The 16,331-nt window shown below is 44.6% G+C and overlaps 1 protein-coding gene across 10 annotated transcripts in view; it reads left to right on the forward strand.

Annotated features, from left to right (window-relative positions):
• ERLIN1 (ER lipid raft associated 1) overlaps positions 1 to 16,331 on the forward strand; it is a 494,724-nt gene that overhangs the window by 142,298 nt on the left and 336,095 nt on the right. For 9 of the 10 annotated variants that reach the window (XR_012754236.1, XR_012754235.1, XM_075349108.1 and 6 more), the window contains exons 7-8: positions 53 to 130; positions 217 to 271. Coding sequence is in view for 8 of the 10 variants with exons in the window: in XM_075349108.1 (XP_075205223.1) it covers positions 53 to 130; positions 217 to 271 (133 nt within the window). In the remaining 2 variants the exon portion in view is untranslated. Of the gene's footprint in view, positions 1 to 52; positions 131 to 216; positions 272 to 11,522; positions 11,815 to 16,331 lie in introns of those variants that run through there. The other variant, XM_075349116.1, reaches the window with a different exon arrangement.

Here is a 16,331-nt window from a genome sequence, read left to right on the forward strand (position 1 = left end):
ACTTCAATAAATTAAATTGTTCTACATTGAAGATTTTCTGATGTTTGTATAGATCAGATAGATGAAAACCTGAAACTGTCACTTCAGAAAGAACTTAATTTCATGGCTCCTGGACTCACAATACAGGCAAGTTTTGTTTGCTGACTCCTGCTAATAATTAACTAGGACAGTCACAATTCAGTATTTATCAGTACTAACACATTTCTTTTCAGGCAGTACGAGTTACAAAGCCAAAAATTCCAGAAGCTATTCGAAGAAACTTTGAATTAATGTAAGTTTCTAGCCTCGTATGTAGGATGCATGAGACGTCAGGAAATTTTAATATGCAACTAAGGATATGTTTGTTTTTGTTTTGCTAGTTTGTAGTGTAAGTATTGTACTGTAATTAAAAAAAAAAAACCCTGTCATTCTCAGATCTTTTTAAAAACCAGCTGTGCCTCACATACCCTTTTAACTATAATACTGTCATGGTTGAAAGTGTTGGCACTCTTCAATTTGTTACAGAAGATTAAGTATTTCTCAGAAAATTATTACAATTGCACTTGTTTTGTCATACACATGTTTATTTCCTTTTGTATATATTGGAACAACACACAAAAAAAGCTGTGAAAAAAGCAAATTGGATCGTATTACGCACCGGTTTATAAGATCCATCCCAAATTCAGAGCAAAAAAAGTGAAAAGAAAAAAAAATGGGGACTGTTTTATAATTTAGTAGTATCTTACCGGAGGGGGCTGCAGCGGTAGTAGAGCGGAGTCACAGGAGGCAGAGGCGCTGGGTGTTCCAAAAACTGTAGGCTGTGCTGGGGCTGTGGCAGAGGCTGGGGCTGCAGCTGGAGCTCGGGCAGCTTGTGCTGGTGCTGGGACAGCCGTGCTGGTGCTGGGGCAGTTATGCTGGGGCTCGAGCTGCGGGCGGTGAGGGCTTGAAAGAAATGGCGCCCGGACTCAGCGCAGATTGAGCTCTCTGCTCAATGGCAAACCGAGATCTCCACTGTGCAAGTGGTACCTCCGGGCGCCATTTTCCTGAAGTCCGCTGCTGGGAAATTAATAGGCCGGAGATGGCCGGACTCAGCGCAGATTGAGCTTTCTGCTCAATGGCAAGCCGAGATCTCCACTGTGCAAGCGGTACCTCTGGGCGCCATTTTCCTGAGGTCCGCTGCTGGGAGATCAATAGGCCGGAGGTGGCGCATGCGCAGGTGAGAGCTTGAGCCGAGAACTCCATCTGTGCATGCGCCGACGCCGTGCGGCATTATTTGAAATCCTCACTGCCCGCCCCCCCCCCCAGCGCCAGTCCAGGCGCCGGAGACCCCTCACGGCCTCCACAGACCCCCTCACAGCTTCCATAGACCCCCGCACAGTCTCTACAGACCCTGCACAGCCGTCGCAGCCCCTGCACAGCTGCCGCAGCGTTAACCCGGTCTCTTGCGACCCCTCTCCATCGCCTTGGTAACCTACATTCAGAATAGAAGACGCACCCCTCACTTTCCTCCCAAATTTTTGGGAGGAAAAGTGCTTCTTATAATCCGAAAAATACTTTAATTAAACACAACCCCAAAATTGGGCTGGACAATACTGTTAGCATCCTCAAGTTAGTATTTGGTTACACACTCTTTGGAATAAATAACAGCAATTAATCACTTCCTATAACCATCATCAAGCTTCTTACATCTGTCTACTGGATTTTTGGACCACTCTTCCTTTGCAAACTGCTCCAGGTGTCTCATATTTGAAGGGTGCCTTCTCCCAACAATAATTTTAAGATCTCTCCACAGGTGTTCAATAGGATTTAGATTCAGACTCATTGCTTTCCACTTCAAAACTCTCCAGCGCTTTTGTTTCAATTCATTTCTGGTTTCTTGAAGTATGTTTGAGGTCATTGTCCTACTAGAAGATGCATGACCTAGGACACAAACCCAGCTTTCTAACACTTGGCACTACATTGAGACTCAAAATCTGTTGGTAATCTTCAGATTTCATGATTCCTTGCACACAGTCAAGACACCTAGTGCCAGAGGCAGCTTATAAGCCCTGTTGTGATCCGGTAACTGTGGAAGATTACAAAAAACTCCCATATGTAAAAAAACACCAACAAACAGGAGTAGTTGTAATCTGAACTGATCGCAATCCCCTGACTATCAGACCACACTAGAAGTAGCCGTGGAGCGTTCCTAAAATCCTAGACACCACATCACAGCCTGAGAAACTAGCTATGCCTCACAGAATGAAATGAGGAAATCTACCTTGCCTCAGAGTAGTCCCCAAAGGAGTAGGGAGCCCCCCACATATAAAGATTATAGTGATATAGAAAAACACAATACTCTACAATAGAAAAAATAGAATTAGCAAAGGCGAGGCCCAACTAACTTGATACAAAGCACAGGTAAGGAACTGATTGTGCTCAGAGCAAAATCCCTATTGAAAAATACTAAACTCCTGATAGTAAAAAGGCCCTGGAGGTCATACGATCTCAACCCCACTAAATTAGATACTCCTGTAAATAATGGGAGAACAAAATACCAAAAGAACACAAAATACAAAAAAGCAAATCAAATCAGACAGGGATAAAAATCCCTTTTCCTGCAGGAAAGCTAGCACAGGGGGGAAACCCCCGTGCTTACAACACAATGGCAACAAAATTTCACCTGCAAGAAAACAGATACACAGCAAAACAAGGAAAAACAACACCCTAAGGTATAAACCAGAAAGCAAGGCAAAAACTGAAACTTATCTGCAGAAGTCTTGCTTAGGGATACAGGGAAGGACAAATCTCCAGACCAGGAACAGAGACCAGGAATATACAATTATAACCGGCGTCAGCTGAGCTGAAAGGGCTCTCCTATATAGACCATACTTGTTTGCAATAGGACTTCCTCAATTCCTATTAACACCCATACCTGTCTGAGTCCATGGCTCAGATTTAGCTACACTGCCATTCCTGGCCACCAAAGGGAGCTTCAGAACAGCACCCACACAGACGACGTTCACAACAGTACCCCCCCCCCCCTTGAGGAGGGGTCAGCGAACCCTCCCAACCACCGGGTGTGTCAGGATGGGCATGGTGGAAGGCAAAAACCAATCTGTCAGCGTGAATGTCAGAAGCAAAGACCAAGAATTATCATCCTGACCATAACCCTTCAACTTAACAAGATACTGGTGTTTTCGTCTATTAAAACAGGAATCCAAAATTTTCTCTACCTCATACTCCAGATCCCCTTCTACGAACACAGGATCCGGGGGCGCCACCATAGGAACTACAGGCTCCACATGTTTGTTTAACAAAGACTTCTGAAAGACATTGTGAATTTTACACGACTCAGGAAGAGCCAAACAAAACTATTAATAATCTCCGAAACCTTATAGGGTCCTATAAATCTAGGCTTAAATTTAGGTGAGGAGCCTCTCATAGGAACATTCCTGGATGACAACCAGACCATGTCCCCCACTTTAAACCGGAGACCAACTGTCCTACGTCAGTTGGCAAACTTTTGAGCATTCTCCTGGGACTGAAACAATTTGTCCACTACTTGAGCCCAAATTTGCTGCATTCTCTTTACCACAGAATCAGCACTCAACCTGCCCTGAAGAGAACCTAGGATGAAATCCAAAATTGCAGAAAAAAGGTGACATCAAAGTAGCAGAGCTCGCCCTATTATTGAGAGCAAACCCTGCCAAGGGCAAAAAAGAAACCCAATCATCTTGATCAGCAGATACAAAACATCTCAAATATGTTTTCAAGATCTGATTAGCTCTTTCAGTCTGACCATTGGTCTGAGGATGAAAAGCAGATGAAAAAGACAGTTCAGTGCCTAATCTAGAACAAAATGCTCTCCAAAATCTAGACACAGACTGCACTCCTCTGTTTGACACAATATTCTCAGGAATACCATGTAAACGTATCACCTGTTGAAAAAAACAAGGGCACCAACTCTGAAGAAGACGGCAACTTCGGCTATGGTACTAAATGGACCATCTTAGAGAATCTGTCACAAATAACCTTCATCCTTTTGAGAGACAGGATGATCAGAAATAAAATCCATGGCAATATGAGTCCAGGGTCTCTTAGGCACAGGTAATGGCAACAACAATCCACTAGAACGTGTGAAAGAAGGTTTGGATCTGGAACAAATTCCACAAGATTGCATGAGACTCCTGGCATACCGAGACAAAGAAGGCCGCCAAAAAGACCTACTCACAAGATTCCTAGTACCAAAAATCCCCGGATGACCAGCCATTACAGAACAATGAATCTCGGACAAAATTCTAGTTCTCCATTGATCAGGAACATAAAGCTTCCCCACATGACATCTCTCAGGTTTGTCCCCCTGAAATCTCTGAAGTGCTAACCTTAAATCGGTTGAAATAGCGGAGAGGACCACACCTTCATTCAGGATGTTAGATGGCTCCGCAACATCCACAAGATCGGCAAAAAAACTTCTAGAGTGAGCATCAGCTTTTATATTCTTAGTGCCCGGAAGAAAAGAGACAACAAAATAGAAACGTGTAAAAAATAGAGGCCACCTAGCCTGCCTAGGATTCAGTCTCTTGGCAAAATCAAGATAGGTTAGATGCTTATGATCAGTGAGCACCACAATTTCATGTCTCGCCCCCTCCAGCCAGTGTTTCCATTCCTCAAAGGCCCACTTCATTGCCAATAATTCCCAATTACCAACATCATAATTTCGTTCAGATGGAGAAAACGTCTGAGAGAAGAAGGCACAAGGCTTAAGCTTGGAAGTACTGGGATCTCTTTGAGACAAAACTGCACCTGCTCTAATCTCAGAGGCATCTACCTTCACTTGAAATGGGAGAGAAACATCAGGTTGCTGCAGGACTGGGGCAGAAGCGAACCTCTTTTTAAGCTCTTGGAAGGCCAGAATTGCTTCTGAAGTCCAATTCTTAACATCAGCTCCCTTTTTGGTCAAATCAGTCAAAGGCTTAATCACACTCGAGAAATTGCCTATAAATTTATGATAGAAATTGGCAAATCCCAGAAAATTTTGAAGGGATTTCAAAGAGGTAGGCTGAACCCAGTCATGAATGGCCTGAACCCTGACCGGATCCATTTCAATAGAAGCTGGGGACAAAATAAACCCCAAAAAGAAAATTTTCTGTAAGCCAAAGAGACATTTTGATCCCTTAACGAACAATGAATGTTCCCTAAGTATCTGGAAAACATTCCAGACCTGCTGCACATGAACATCCCAATCATCAGAAAAATATCAAGATATCATCCAAATAGACAATCAGGAATTTGCCAATTAGCTCCAGAAAAATATCATTTTTGAATGATTGAAAGACGGAAGGGGCATTAGTGAGCCGAAAAGGCATCACTAGGTACTCAAAATGCCTCTCAGGGGTGTTAAAGGCCATCTTCTATTCATCACCCTCCTTAATTCGTATGAGATTATATGCTCCCCTAAGATCAAGTTTTGTAAACACTTGGCTCCCTTTACTTTGGAAAACAGATCTGACATCCATGGTAATGGATACTGATATTTAACAGTGATTTTATTAAGGAGGCGATAGTCAATACAAGGTCTCAACGAGCCAACCTTCTTGGACACAAAAAGCAGGCACCCATAGGTGACGAGGATGGTCTAATATGACCTTTCTTCAATGACTCCTTAATATAGGTTCTCATAGCATCATGTTCAGGAACAGATGGATTGAAGATCTGTCCCTTAGGAAACTTGCAACCTGGTATCAAATCAATGGCACAATCACACTCCCTGCGGGGGGAGAATCAGAACCAGTCTCATTAAACGCGTCAAGAAAATCAGACAAATATTCAGGTACATCATGTGGTGGAGGGGAAATAGACAGCACAGAAAGATCACCATGCACACATTGACAACCCCAACTAACCACAAACTAGGATCTCCAATCAAGAACTGGATTATGGGTCTGCAGCAAAGGGAATCCCAGTACCAAAATATGCAAGTTGTGTAATACTAAAAATTTACAAACCTCCTGATGAGCTGGCGCAACCTTCATAGTTAACTGGGTCCAAAACTGGGGTTTTATTTTCAGCGAAGGGAGTAGCATCAATGCCCCTTAAAGGAATAGGAGTTTGTAAAGGTACCATGGGAAAATTACAAGTCTTCGCAAAACCAAAATCCATCAAACTCAGGGCGGCCCCTGAATCAAGAAAGGTCATAGCTGAAAATGAGGATAAAGCGCAAATCGGAGAGAGGTTACACATTACCCACAGTAAATGAATGAGCAAATCTCTTATCCCGTTTAGGGCAGACAGACATAGTGTGAGACTCATCACCACAAAAAAACACACCCTCTTTCTCTCTCTAAACCTCTACTGCTGAGCATAGAGAGGACCCTATCACACTGCATAGGCTGTGTATACCGATCTGCAAGCAATACATCAGAATGCATTGTTTTACGCTCGCGTAAACGCCTATCAATCTGAATAGCTAAAGTCATAGAGGCATCGGGACCAGAAGGAATCGCAAATCCTACCATAACATCCTTCACTGCATCAGCGAGACCCTTACGAAAAAGTGCCGCAAGAGTATCATCATCATTCCATTTGGTAAGGCCCGCCCACTTTCTGAATTTCTGACAAATTTCAGCGGAATCCTGACCTTGGATCAAAGCCAGCAACGCTTTCTCTGCTTGATCAATAACATTGGGTTAATCATACATCAATCCCAAGGCCTGGAAAAAGTAATCCACAGTAGCAAGAATCGGATCATCAGGGACCAATGAAAAAGCCTAGTCCTGAGGGTCACTGCGCAACAAAGAGATGACAATCCTAACCTGCTGCACGGGGCTCCCTGAGAACTTTAGGTTTAAAGGGAAAAAACAATTTACAATTATTTTTAAAGTTCAAAAATTTAGATCTATCCCCCGAGAAAAATTCAGGAACGGGAATTTTAGGTTCTGAAACAGGATTCTAACGTAAGCTGAAATTGCCTGGACCTCAGAGGAGAGATGCTCAACCAACTGCTTTGTTTCCATGTCAACAAAAATATTTCCACGTTAGCCAAAGAAAAGCAGGAAAAATAAATGGAGATAAAAAAATATTTTCCCTTCTTTTGATTACCTTTTTTCTTTTGTAGGCTGGTTATACTGTTGTGATCCGGTAACCGTGGAAGATTACAAGAAACTCCCATACGTGGAAAAACACCAACAAACAGGAATAGTTGGAATCTGAGCTGGCCACAATCCCCTGACTATCAAACCACACTAGAAGTAGCCGTGGAGCGTTCCTAAAATCCTAGACACCATGTCACAGCCTGAGAAACTAGCTATGCCTCACAGAATGAAATGAGGAAATCTACCTTGCCTCAGAGTAGTCCCCAAAGGAGTAGGTAGCCCCCCACATATAAAGATTATGGTGATATAGAAAAACACAATACTCAGAAAAAATAGAAGTAGCAAAGGCGAGGTCCAACTAATGGCTGCTTTACACACAGCGACATCGCTAGCGATGTCGCTGGTGAAAGCACCCGCCCCCGTTGATTGTGCATCACGGGCAAATCGCTGCCCGTGGCGCACAACATCGCAAACACCCGTCACACATACATACCTTCCTAGCGACGTCGCTGTGTCTGGCGAACCGCCTCCTTTCTAAGGGGGTGGTTCGTGCGGCGTCACAGCGGCGTCACTAAGCGGCCGCCCAATAGAAGCGGAGGGACGGACATGAGCGGATGTAACATCCCGCCCACCTCCTTCCTTCCTTCCTCATTTCCAGCAGCCGCAGGTACGATGTTGTTTCTCGTTCCTGCGGTGTCACACATAGCGATGTGTGCTGCCGCAGGAACGACGAACAACCTGTGTCCTGCAACAGCAACGATATTTGGGATTAGAACGACGTGTCAACGATTAGGTGAGTAATTTTGATCGTTAGCGGTCGTTCGTGCGTTTCACACACAACGACGTCGTTAACGAGGCCGGATGTGCGTCACGATTTCCGTGACCCCAACGACATCTCGTTAGCGATGTCGTTGCGTGTAAATCCCCCTTAATTTAATACAAAGCACAGAAAAGGAACTGATTGTGGTTAGTGCAAAATCCCTATAGAAAAATACCAAACTTCTGATCAACCCCACTATATCAGGTACTTCTGTAAATAATTGGAGAACAAAATACCAAGAGAACACAACAAAATACAGAAAAGCAAATAATCAAATCAGACCGAAATAAAAATCCCTTTTCCTGCAGGAAAGCTAGCACAGTTAAAACCCCCGTGCTCACAACACAATAGCAAGTAAACTTCACCTGTAAGAAAACAGATACATAGCTAAACAAGGAAAAATAACACCCTCAGTTGTAAACCAAAAAGCAAGGCAAAAACTAAAACTTATCTGCAGAATTCTTGCTCAGGGATACAGGGAAGGACAAATCTCCAGGCCACGAAGAGAGGGAATATACAATTATAACCTGCGTCAGCCAGGCTGAAAGTGCTCTCCTATATAGACCAGACTTGTCTGCAATAGGAATTCCCCAATTCCCAATTAACACCGACACCTGTCTGAGTCCATGGCTCAGATTTAGCTCCACTACCATTCCTGGCCACCAGAGGGAGCTTCAGAACAGCACCCACACAGACGACGTTCACAACGAACCACAAAACATCTTTGACCCTCCACCATATTTGAGGGTAGGTACTGTGTTTTTCTTTGTAGGGCTCATTCCATTTTTGGTAAACAGTAGAATGACGTGCTTTGCCAAAAACCTTTATCTTTGTCTCATCTGTCCATAAGATGTGTTCCCAAAAAGATTTTGGCTACTCACATATATTTTGGTAAACTGCAGTCTAGCCATAGTGTTTCATTTAATTTAAATGTAGACAGTTCACGCTGACAGTGATGTGCCGTGAGCCTGCAGGATGGGTTAAATATCTTTTGAAACTTTATTGGGGCTGCTTATCCACTATTTGGAGTATCCTGCCTTGCTACCTTTAATCAATTTTTCTCTGCTGTCGACATCCATGTAGATTAGCTACAGTGCAATGGGTTGTGAACTTGTTGATGTTCCTTTGTCCGTGCTGTGCAACATAATCAAGCTCTCTGGAGATAGACTTGTAACTTTGAGATTCTTGATATTTTTGAACATTTTTGGATTTCAATGCCTCAGGCAGTTCTCTTCTCATCTTTCTGTTCTCCATGCTTAGTGTGGAACACACAATGCAAAGATTGAGGCAACTTTTCCCTTTATCTGGTTTCATGTGTGATTTTCATGTTGGCCAAACCTGTTACTTGCCATAGGCGAGCTTTAACGACCATCACATGCTTGAAACAGTTGTTTACCCAGAATTTTGGAAAGGTGCCAGCAATTTTATCTGACCCATTTTGGGGGTTTTGTGTGAAATTATGCCCAATTTCCTTTTTTTTTCTCTATTGTTCCAATACAACTAAAGGAAATTAACGCTTATAACAAAACATGTGTAATTGCAATAATATTCCAGGAAAAATACTTAATTTTCAGAAATAACTTCAAAGGTTCCAACATTTTCAGCCATGGATGTAGGGACGTCTGGTGTTATCTTGGTGTCGGCATTTTGCCAGACAGAGCAGAGGAAAATGTTGTGCTATTTTGATCATTTTCTTCAGAATCTGTGGAGGCTGCGGAATAGATTCCTAAATAGACTAAGGCTGCTTTCACACTACATTTTTTAACATGCGTCATGAACGTCTTTTTAACGCAAAAACGGATCCAGTACAAATGCGTTTTCATTTCAATGCATTTGCAATGGACTCGCGTCAACATGCGTTCACACGCGTTTGTGTGCGTTATAGTGAGGATCCAGCGATTTGCAGTTTAACTTTTTTCAAAAACACTACTTGTAGCATTTTTGAGGTGCGTCCAAATACTGTTTTTCACTGGATCCTGACACATGTGAACGCTGGTATGCTGATACAGGATCCTGCTTGCTCTACTGAGCATGCCCAGAAACCAGCCTGCGTGATCTGTCTCTCTCTCCCGCTCTCTCCCCCTCCCTCTCTTCCCCCTCCCTCTCTTCCCCCTCCCTCTCTTCCCCCTCCCTCTCTTCCCCCTCCCTCTCTTCCCCCTCCCTCTCTTCCCCCTCCCTCTCTTCCCCCTCCCTCTCTTCCCCCTCCCTCTCTTCCCCCTCCCTCTCTTCCCCCTCCCTCTCTTCCCCCTCCCTCTCTTCCCCCTCCCTCTCTTCCCCCTCCCTCTCTTCCCTCTCCCTCTCTTCCCCCTCCCTCTCTTCCCCCTCCCTCTCTTCCCCCTCCCTCTCTTCCCCCTCCCTCTCTTCCCCCTCCCTCTCTTCCCCCTCCCTCTCTTCCCCCTCCCTCTCTTCTCCCTCCCTTTCTTCCCCCTCCCTCTCTTCCCCCTCCCTCTCTTCCCCCTCCCTCTCTTCCCCCTCCCTCTCTTCCCCCTCCCTCTCTTCCCCCTCCCTCTCTTCCCCCTCCCTCTCTTCCCCCTCCCTCTCTTCCCCCTCCCTCTCTTCCCCCTCCCTCTCTTCCCCCTCCCTCTCTTCCCCCTCCCTCTCTTCCCCCTCCCTCTCCCCTGCGTGAGAGCGGCGGACGCTCGTAACCAAGGTAAATATCGGGCAACCAAGCAAAGCGATTCGCTTAGTTACCCGATGTTTACCTTGGTTACGTGTGCAGGGAGCAGGCAGCCCGACTCCTAGCAGCTGCGGACCCTCGTAACCTAGGTAAATATCGGGTATCCAAGCAAAGCACTTCGCTTAGTTACCCGATGTTTACCTTGGTTACCAGCGTCCGCAGCTTTCAGATGCCGGCTCCCAGTCTTCACGTTCAGTTCCCCTCACTCTCGATCACATGAGTTCAATGCCCGCCCATAAACTTCAAGTGACAGGATCCTGCAAAATAACACATGCGTTTGCATGTGTTTTTCTTTGTAAAAACAGGATCCACTTTTACAGCAAAAAAAGTTCATGACGCATGTTAAAAAAATCGTAGTGTGAAAGCAGCCTAATACATTCACTTGGAAGATATGAAAGTACAGCTCTTCTCCCTGAGAATAGCATTGGAGCAGCATGTAGCATACTGCTGTAGCAAATACAGAGCTATCATCTCCTTCTCTATAATGGTATTAATAAAATTACCTTGCTGACCCTGTCTCTATCAAAATAGCAATGTTGAAAAGTAAAAGTAAAAATCAGAAAAGGGGAATTGGCAAAACTGTGATCTAGACTGGCTAGTTTGAAAACTGCAGCTTTCAGGATTTTATTTATTCACATTAAAATGATGGGAAAACGTAACCAAAACATGTTTAAAATAAAAAAGGGGAATTAGACCTACCAGTAATTTGAATTCCAGGTAGTCCCTGGGGACAGCACACCAGGAGGTAGTCAGTCTCCCTTGACCTACCTGGGGACAGTATCACAAAGAGATTAAAAGGCACCTCCCACCTCCACCCTCCAGTGTCTTTCAAAGTACTACAGAAGGATAGATGCAAACAGCCTATACAAACCAAAAGAAACTCATCCACACGATAAAACATAAGGGTAGGAAAATAATGGTGTTCTGAGGGATTGCATGGAAATTGAATTACAGTCTAATTCCCCTTTTCCAGTTCGTCCCTCCCGACAGCACACAAGGAGTAACTCCAGATAAATAGCACATGGATGTGTACAGAAGTCGTAAAGGACCAATGTCCCAGCGAGAACTAGGTTGGACAAGATTCTCTATCCACAAACCATATGCCCGGTTTTAAATCCATAACACCCCGGATCAGCAAAGCCCTGATGAAACAAATTAGAAGGACCAAATATTTTATGAATAACCTTTGTCTAGTTGGGGAAACAAAAGGTGGCCCGCGATAGAGAAGATTCATATATATCCAGCCCCAGGGAAAAAAAGTCTATTTAGTCGAAATGAAAGGTACTGGATACCATCAGTGCATTAGCATCATAATTAATTGTAATAGCCAACTATATAAATCTGCAAATATAAATCACTGTAATGAGTGCATAATGTACAGTCCTGGCTGGAAATGTTAGCACACTTGAAATTGTTCCCGAAAATGAAGTCTTTTTCCCAGAAAACTATTGCTATTCCACATGTTTTGTTATACTAATGTTTATTCCCTTTATGTGTATTAGAACAACACAGAAAAAAAAAACCTGAAAAAAAGGAAAATTGGGCGTAAACTCGCACAAAACCCCCAAAATGGGCAAAACAAAATTGTTGGCACCCTCAAGTTAATCTTTAATTGCAAATCCTTTGGAATAAATTAACTTCAATAAATTGCTTCCTATACGCATCTACAAGATTCTTAACCTCATAACGACGGCCGTACGACTTAAAGCAGCGGCAAAACAGGGAACTTATTCTGTTCCGCCGCTTTAAAGCGGCGGCCCGAAAAAACCCTGTAGCGCCCCCCAGCGACCGAAAATCTCGGGGGTTTCAGCTACCGGGGGTAGCTGAGACCCCCCAGATTATGAATCGGGGTGTTTTTTTTGGACCCCGATCATGTGATCGGCGGTATACACTGTATACCGACGAACACATGAAAAAAAAAGAAATGGCCGGTAAAACTGATTTCTTTTTCATCTGACATGATCAAACATGTCAGATGAGAAAGAAATCTAAACCCCTAGTGCCCCCAAAGCCCCCTGTACCGGAGAGTCCCCCTACCCCCCCCTCCGGAGCACTCAAAATGGCGCCGAAGCGCACAGAAAACTGCCGCCGGCGCCGGCTCTGCATTCATTTCCCTCCGATCTGAAATGATCAAACATTTCAGATCGGAGGGAAATGTCCTCCCCCTGACCCCTCCTCCGGTCCACCGGAGCCCTCTGGTCACCGGAGCCCCCTCCGGGTCTCCAGAGCCACCCCCCTCCCCCCTCCGGAGCATGGAAGATGGCGGCGCGCGGCCACATTCATTCTGCTCTTTCTGCCGCATGTGACACGTCACATGCGACAGAAAGGTGTCCCCGTGTCCCCAGGTCCCGCTAGGTCACCCCCCCGTCACCCCCCCCAGCCCCCGGTCATACGTTACCTGTCTGGTGATCCGTCCCGCAATCACGCCGCCTGCTTCTTGAATGCTGGCGGCGCATGCGCAGACAGCGGCTGTCAGCTGGATCTTGCAAGGACGGATCACCAGTCGCTGCTGCACAGGCTGCTCCACTGTGGACCGGGGGAGGGTGAGTGCAGTAATCTGCAGCCACACTCCTCACATGGAGAGACTGCTGTTCCAGAAAATGGGGGGTATGTTCTGTGAGCGTGCCCCTCATATTCTGGAATGAGGTTACTGCAGGTCACTCTGCCCTAAGTTGGACCGGGGCAGTGTGAGTGCAGTATTCTCAGATTACTGCACCCACACTGCTCATGGAGAGCTTGCTCTTCCAGAAAATGGGGGATACGTTCCCTGAACGTGCCCCCCATATTCTAGAAGATCCAGAGTCGGCGTAGGACCTCCAAAATGGATTACAGCGACCGGAATTTCTTTATTTTCAATAAATTGGGGAAAGAGGAATGTTTCGGGGAGTGTTTTTTCAAATAAATTTTTTTTTTGTCTTTATTTTTTTCTATTACTTACTGGGTTAGTGATGTCGGGTATCTGTTCAGATGCCGTGACATCACTAACCCCAGGGCTTGATGCCAGGTGACATTACAGCTGGTATCAACCCCATATATTACCCCGTCTGCCACCGCACCAGGGCGCGGGATGAGCTGGGGCGAAGCGCCAGGATTGGCGCAACTAATGGATGCGCCACTTCTGGGGCGGCTGCGGCCTGCTATTTTTAGGCTGGGAAGAGTCCAATAACCATGGCTCTTCCCACCCTGAGAATACCAGACCCCAGCTGTCCGCTTCACCTTGGCTGGTGATCTAATTTGGGGGGGACCCCACGTTTTTTTTTTTTTTTTTTTTAAAAAACGCCTGGGGAGCCCTCCAAATTGATCACCAGACAAGGTGAAGCTGTCAGCTGTGGTTTGCAGGCTACAGCTGTCTGCTTTACCCTAGCTGGCTATCAAAAATAGGGGGGACCCCACGTCGTTTATTTTAATTATTAATTTTTTGGGGGGCTAAATACAAGGCTAGGCAACCTTTAGTGCCACATGAAAGGCACTAAAGGGCGCCAGCTTAGAATATGCAAGGGGTGGGACGTTATATATGTTTGACATCTATCCATTCATCCATTGTAGCATTTTAGGCTGTGCGCCCATAATCTGGATTTGCAGCGTTTTGGGCGCAGAGTGTGTCCATAGTGTGTCCCTGTGTCCATAGCGCTGCGTTGTGCAGTAGAAGCACAGTGGAAGGATTTTTAGAAATGCCATGCCCAATGTGCTTGCCCAATGTGCTTCTTTTCTCCGCAGCATAAACTGACCTGTGGCGCAGCTTCCCGAGCCTCAGCATGTCAATTTATGCTGCGGAGATGAGTGTTCTCTGCAGGTAGCATAGAGCTCCACAGCGGCCTGAACCCAAATCGTGGGCATGGGCAGCTGCGTTCTCCCGTGGACAACACTCACATCTCTGCAGGAGGCTGACACTGTGTACTAGACGCCGTGTCGCTGGATCATGGCCACATAGCCTAAAAGTGAGACGTTTGTTGCTACAGCAACATTTTTGTGAAGTACCTGTGGATTCAAAATGCTTACTATACTCCTGAATAAAATCCAGTTTCCAAAATGGAGTCACTTGTGGGGGGTTTCTAATGTATAGGTACCCAAGGGGCCCTGCAAATGTGACATGGTGCCCGCAATTTATTTCAACTTTTCCAGAATTCAAATGGTGCTCCTTCCATTCCAAGCCCTCCCATTTATCCAAACAGAGGTTTTTGGCAACATGTGGGGTATCCCTGTGCTCATAAGACATTGGATAACAACCTGTGGGGTCCACGGTTTGTTCTCTCTTGAAAAAGTGAGAAATTTGATGCTAAAGCAACATTTTTGTGAAAAAAATGAAAATTTTCAATATGGCCACCTAAGCTTATCAAATTCTGTGAAGTATTCGTGGATTCATACTGTTCACTATACACCTAGATAAAAGCCTTGAGGTGTCTTGTTTCCAGAATGGAGTCACTTGTGGGGGACCGCCACTGTTTAGGCACCTCAGGGGCTCTCCAAATGCAACCTGGCGTCCGCTATTGATTCCAGCCAATTTTGCAGTCAAATGGCACTCCTTCCCTTCCGAGCCCTGCTGTGCACCCGAACAGTTGATTTCCACCACATATAAGGTATCGCCAAACTCAGGAGAAACTGCACAATAAATGTTATGCTGAATTTTTTCCTTTTACTCTTGTAAAAAAAAAAGCTACCTGGTTGAAATAACAATTTTGTGGTAAAATTTTTTTTTTTTTTTTCATGGCTCAACGTTATAAAATTCTGTGAAGCACCTTGGGGGTTCAGGGTACTCACCAAACATCTAGATAAATTCCTTGAGGGGCCTAGTTTCCAAAATGGGGTCACTTGTGCGGGGTTTCTGCTGTTTAGGTACCTTAGGGGTCCTCCAAATGTGACATGGTGCCCGCAATCTTTTTCAGCCAAATTTCCTTTCCAAAATTCAAATATTGCTCCTTTCGTTCCAAGCCCTCCCATTTGTATAAACAAAGGTTTCAGACCACATGTGAGGTTTCACCGCGCTCATAAAAAAGTGGTTAGCAAACCTTGAGGTCAAATTTTTGGAATTACCTCTTGAAAAAGTGAGAAAATTGATGCTAAAGCAACATTTTTGAGAAAATTATTAAAATTTTCAATATGACAACGTAACGTTAACAAAATCTGTGAAGTACCTGTGGATCTAAAATGCTCACTATACCCCTAGATAGAAGCCTTGAGGGGTCTAGTTTCCAAAATGGTGTCACTTGTGAGGGGTTTCTTCTTTTTAGGTACCTTAGCGGACCTGTAAATGCAACATGGTGCCCGCAATCTATTTCAGCCAAATTTGCTTTCCAAAATTCAAATATTGCTCCTTCTGTTCCGAGCCCTCCCATTTGTCCAAACAGAGGTTTCTGACCACATGTGGGGTATCGGCGCACTCATAAGAAAGTGGGGAACAAGTTTTGGGGTCCATTTTGTTGTGTTATTTCTTCTAAAAGTGAATAAATTTGGGTTAGAGCAACATTTTTAGGTAAAATTTAATTTTTGCTTTTTTTCATTCCACATTGCTTTTGTTCATGTGAAGCACCTGAAGGGTTAATAAACTTCTTGAATGTGGTTTTGAGTACTTTGGGGGGTGCAGTTTTTAGAATGGTGTCACTTTTGGGTATTTTCTGTCATCTAGGCCTCTCAAAGTCACTTCAAATGTGATGTGGTCCCTAAAAAAATGGTTTTGTAAATTTTGTTGTAAAAATGAGAAATCGCTGATAAACTTTGAACCCCTCTAACTTCCTAACAAAAAAAAATTTTGTTTCCAAAATTGTGCTGATGTAAAGTAGACATG

The sequence above is a fragment of the Anomaloglossus baeobatrachus genome, chromosome 5, assembly GCF_048569485.1.
Source record: "Anomaloglossus baeobatrachus isolate aAnoBae1 chromosome 5, aAnoBae1.hap1, whole genome shotgun sequence".
NCBI lineage: Eukaryota > Metazoa > Chordata > Amphibia > Anura > Aromobatidae > Anomaloglossus > Anomaloglossus baeobatrachus.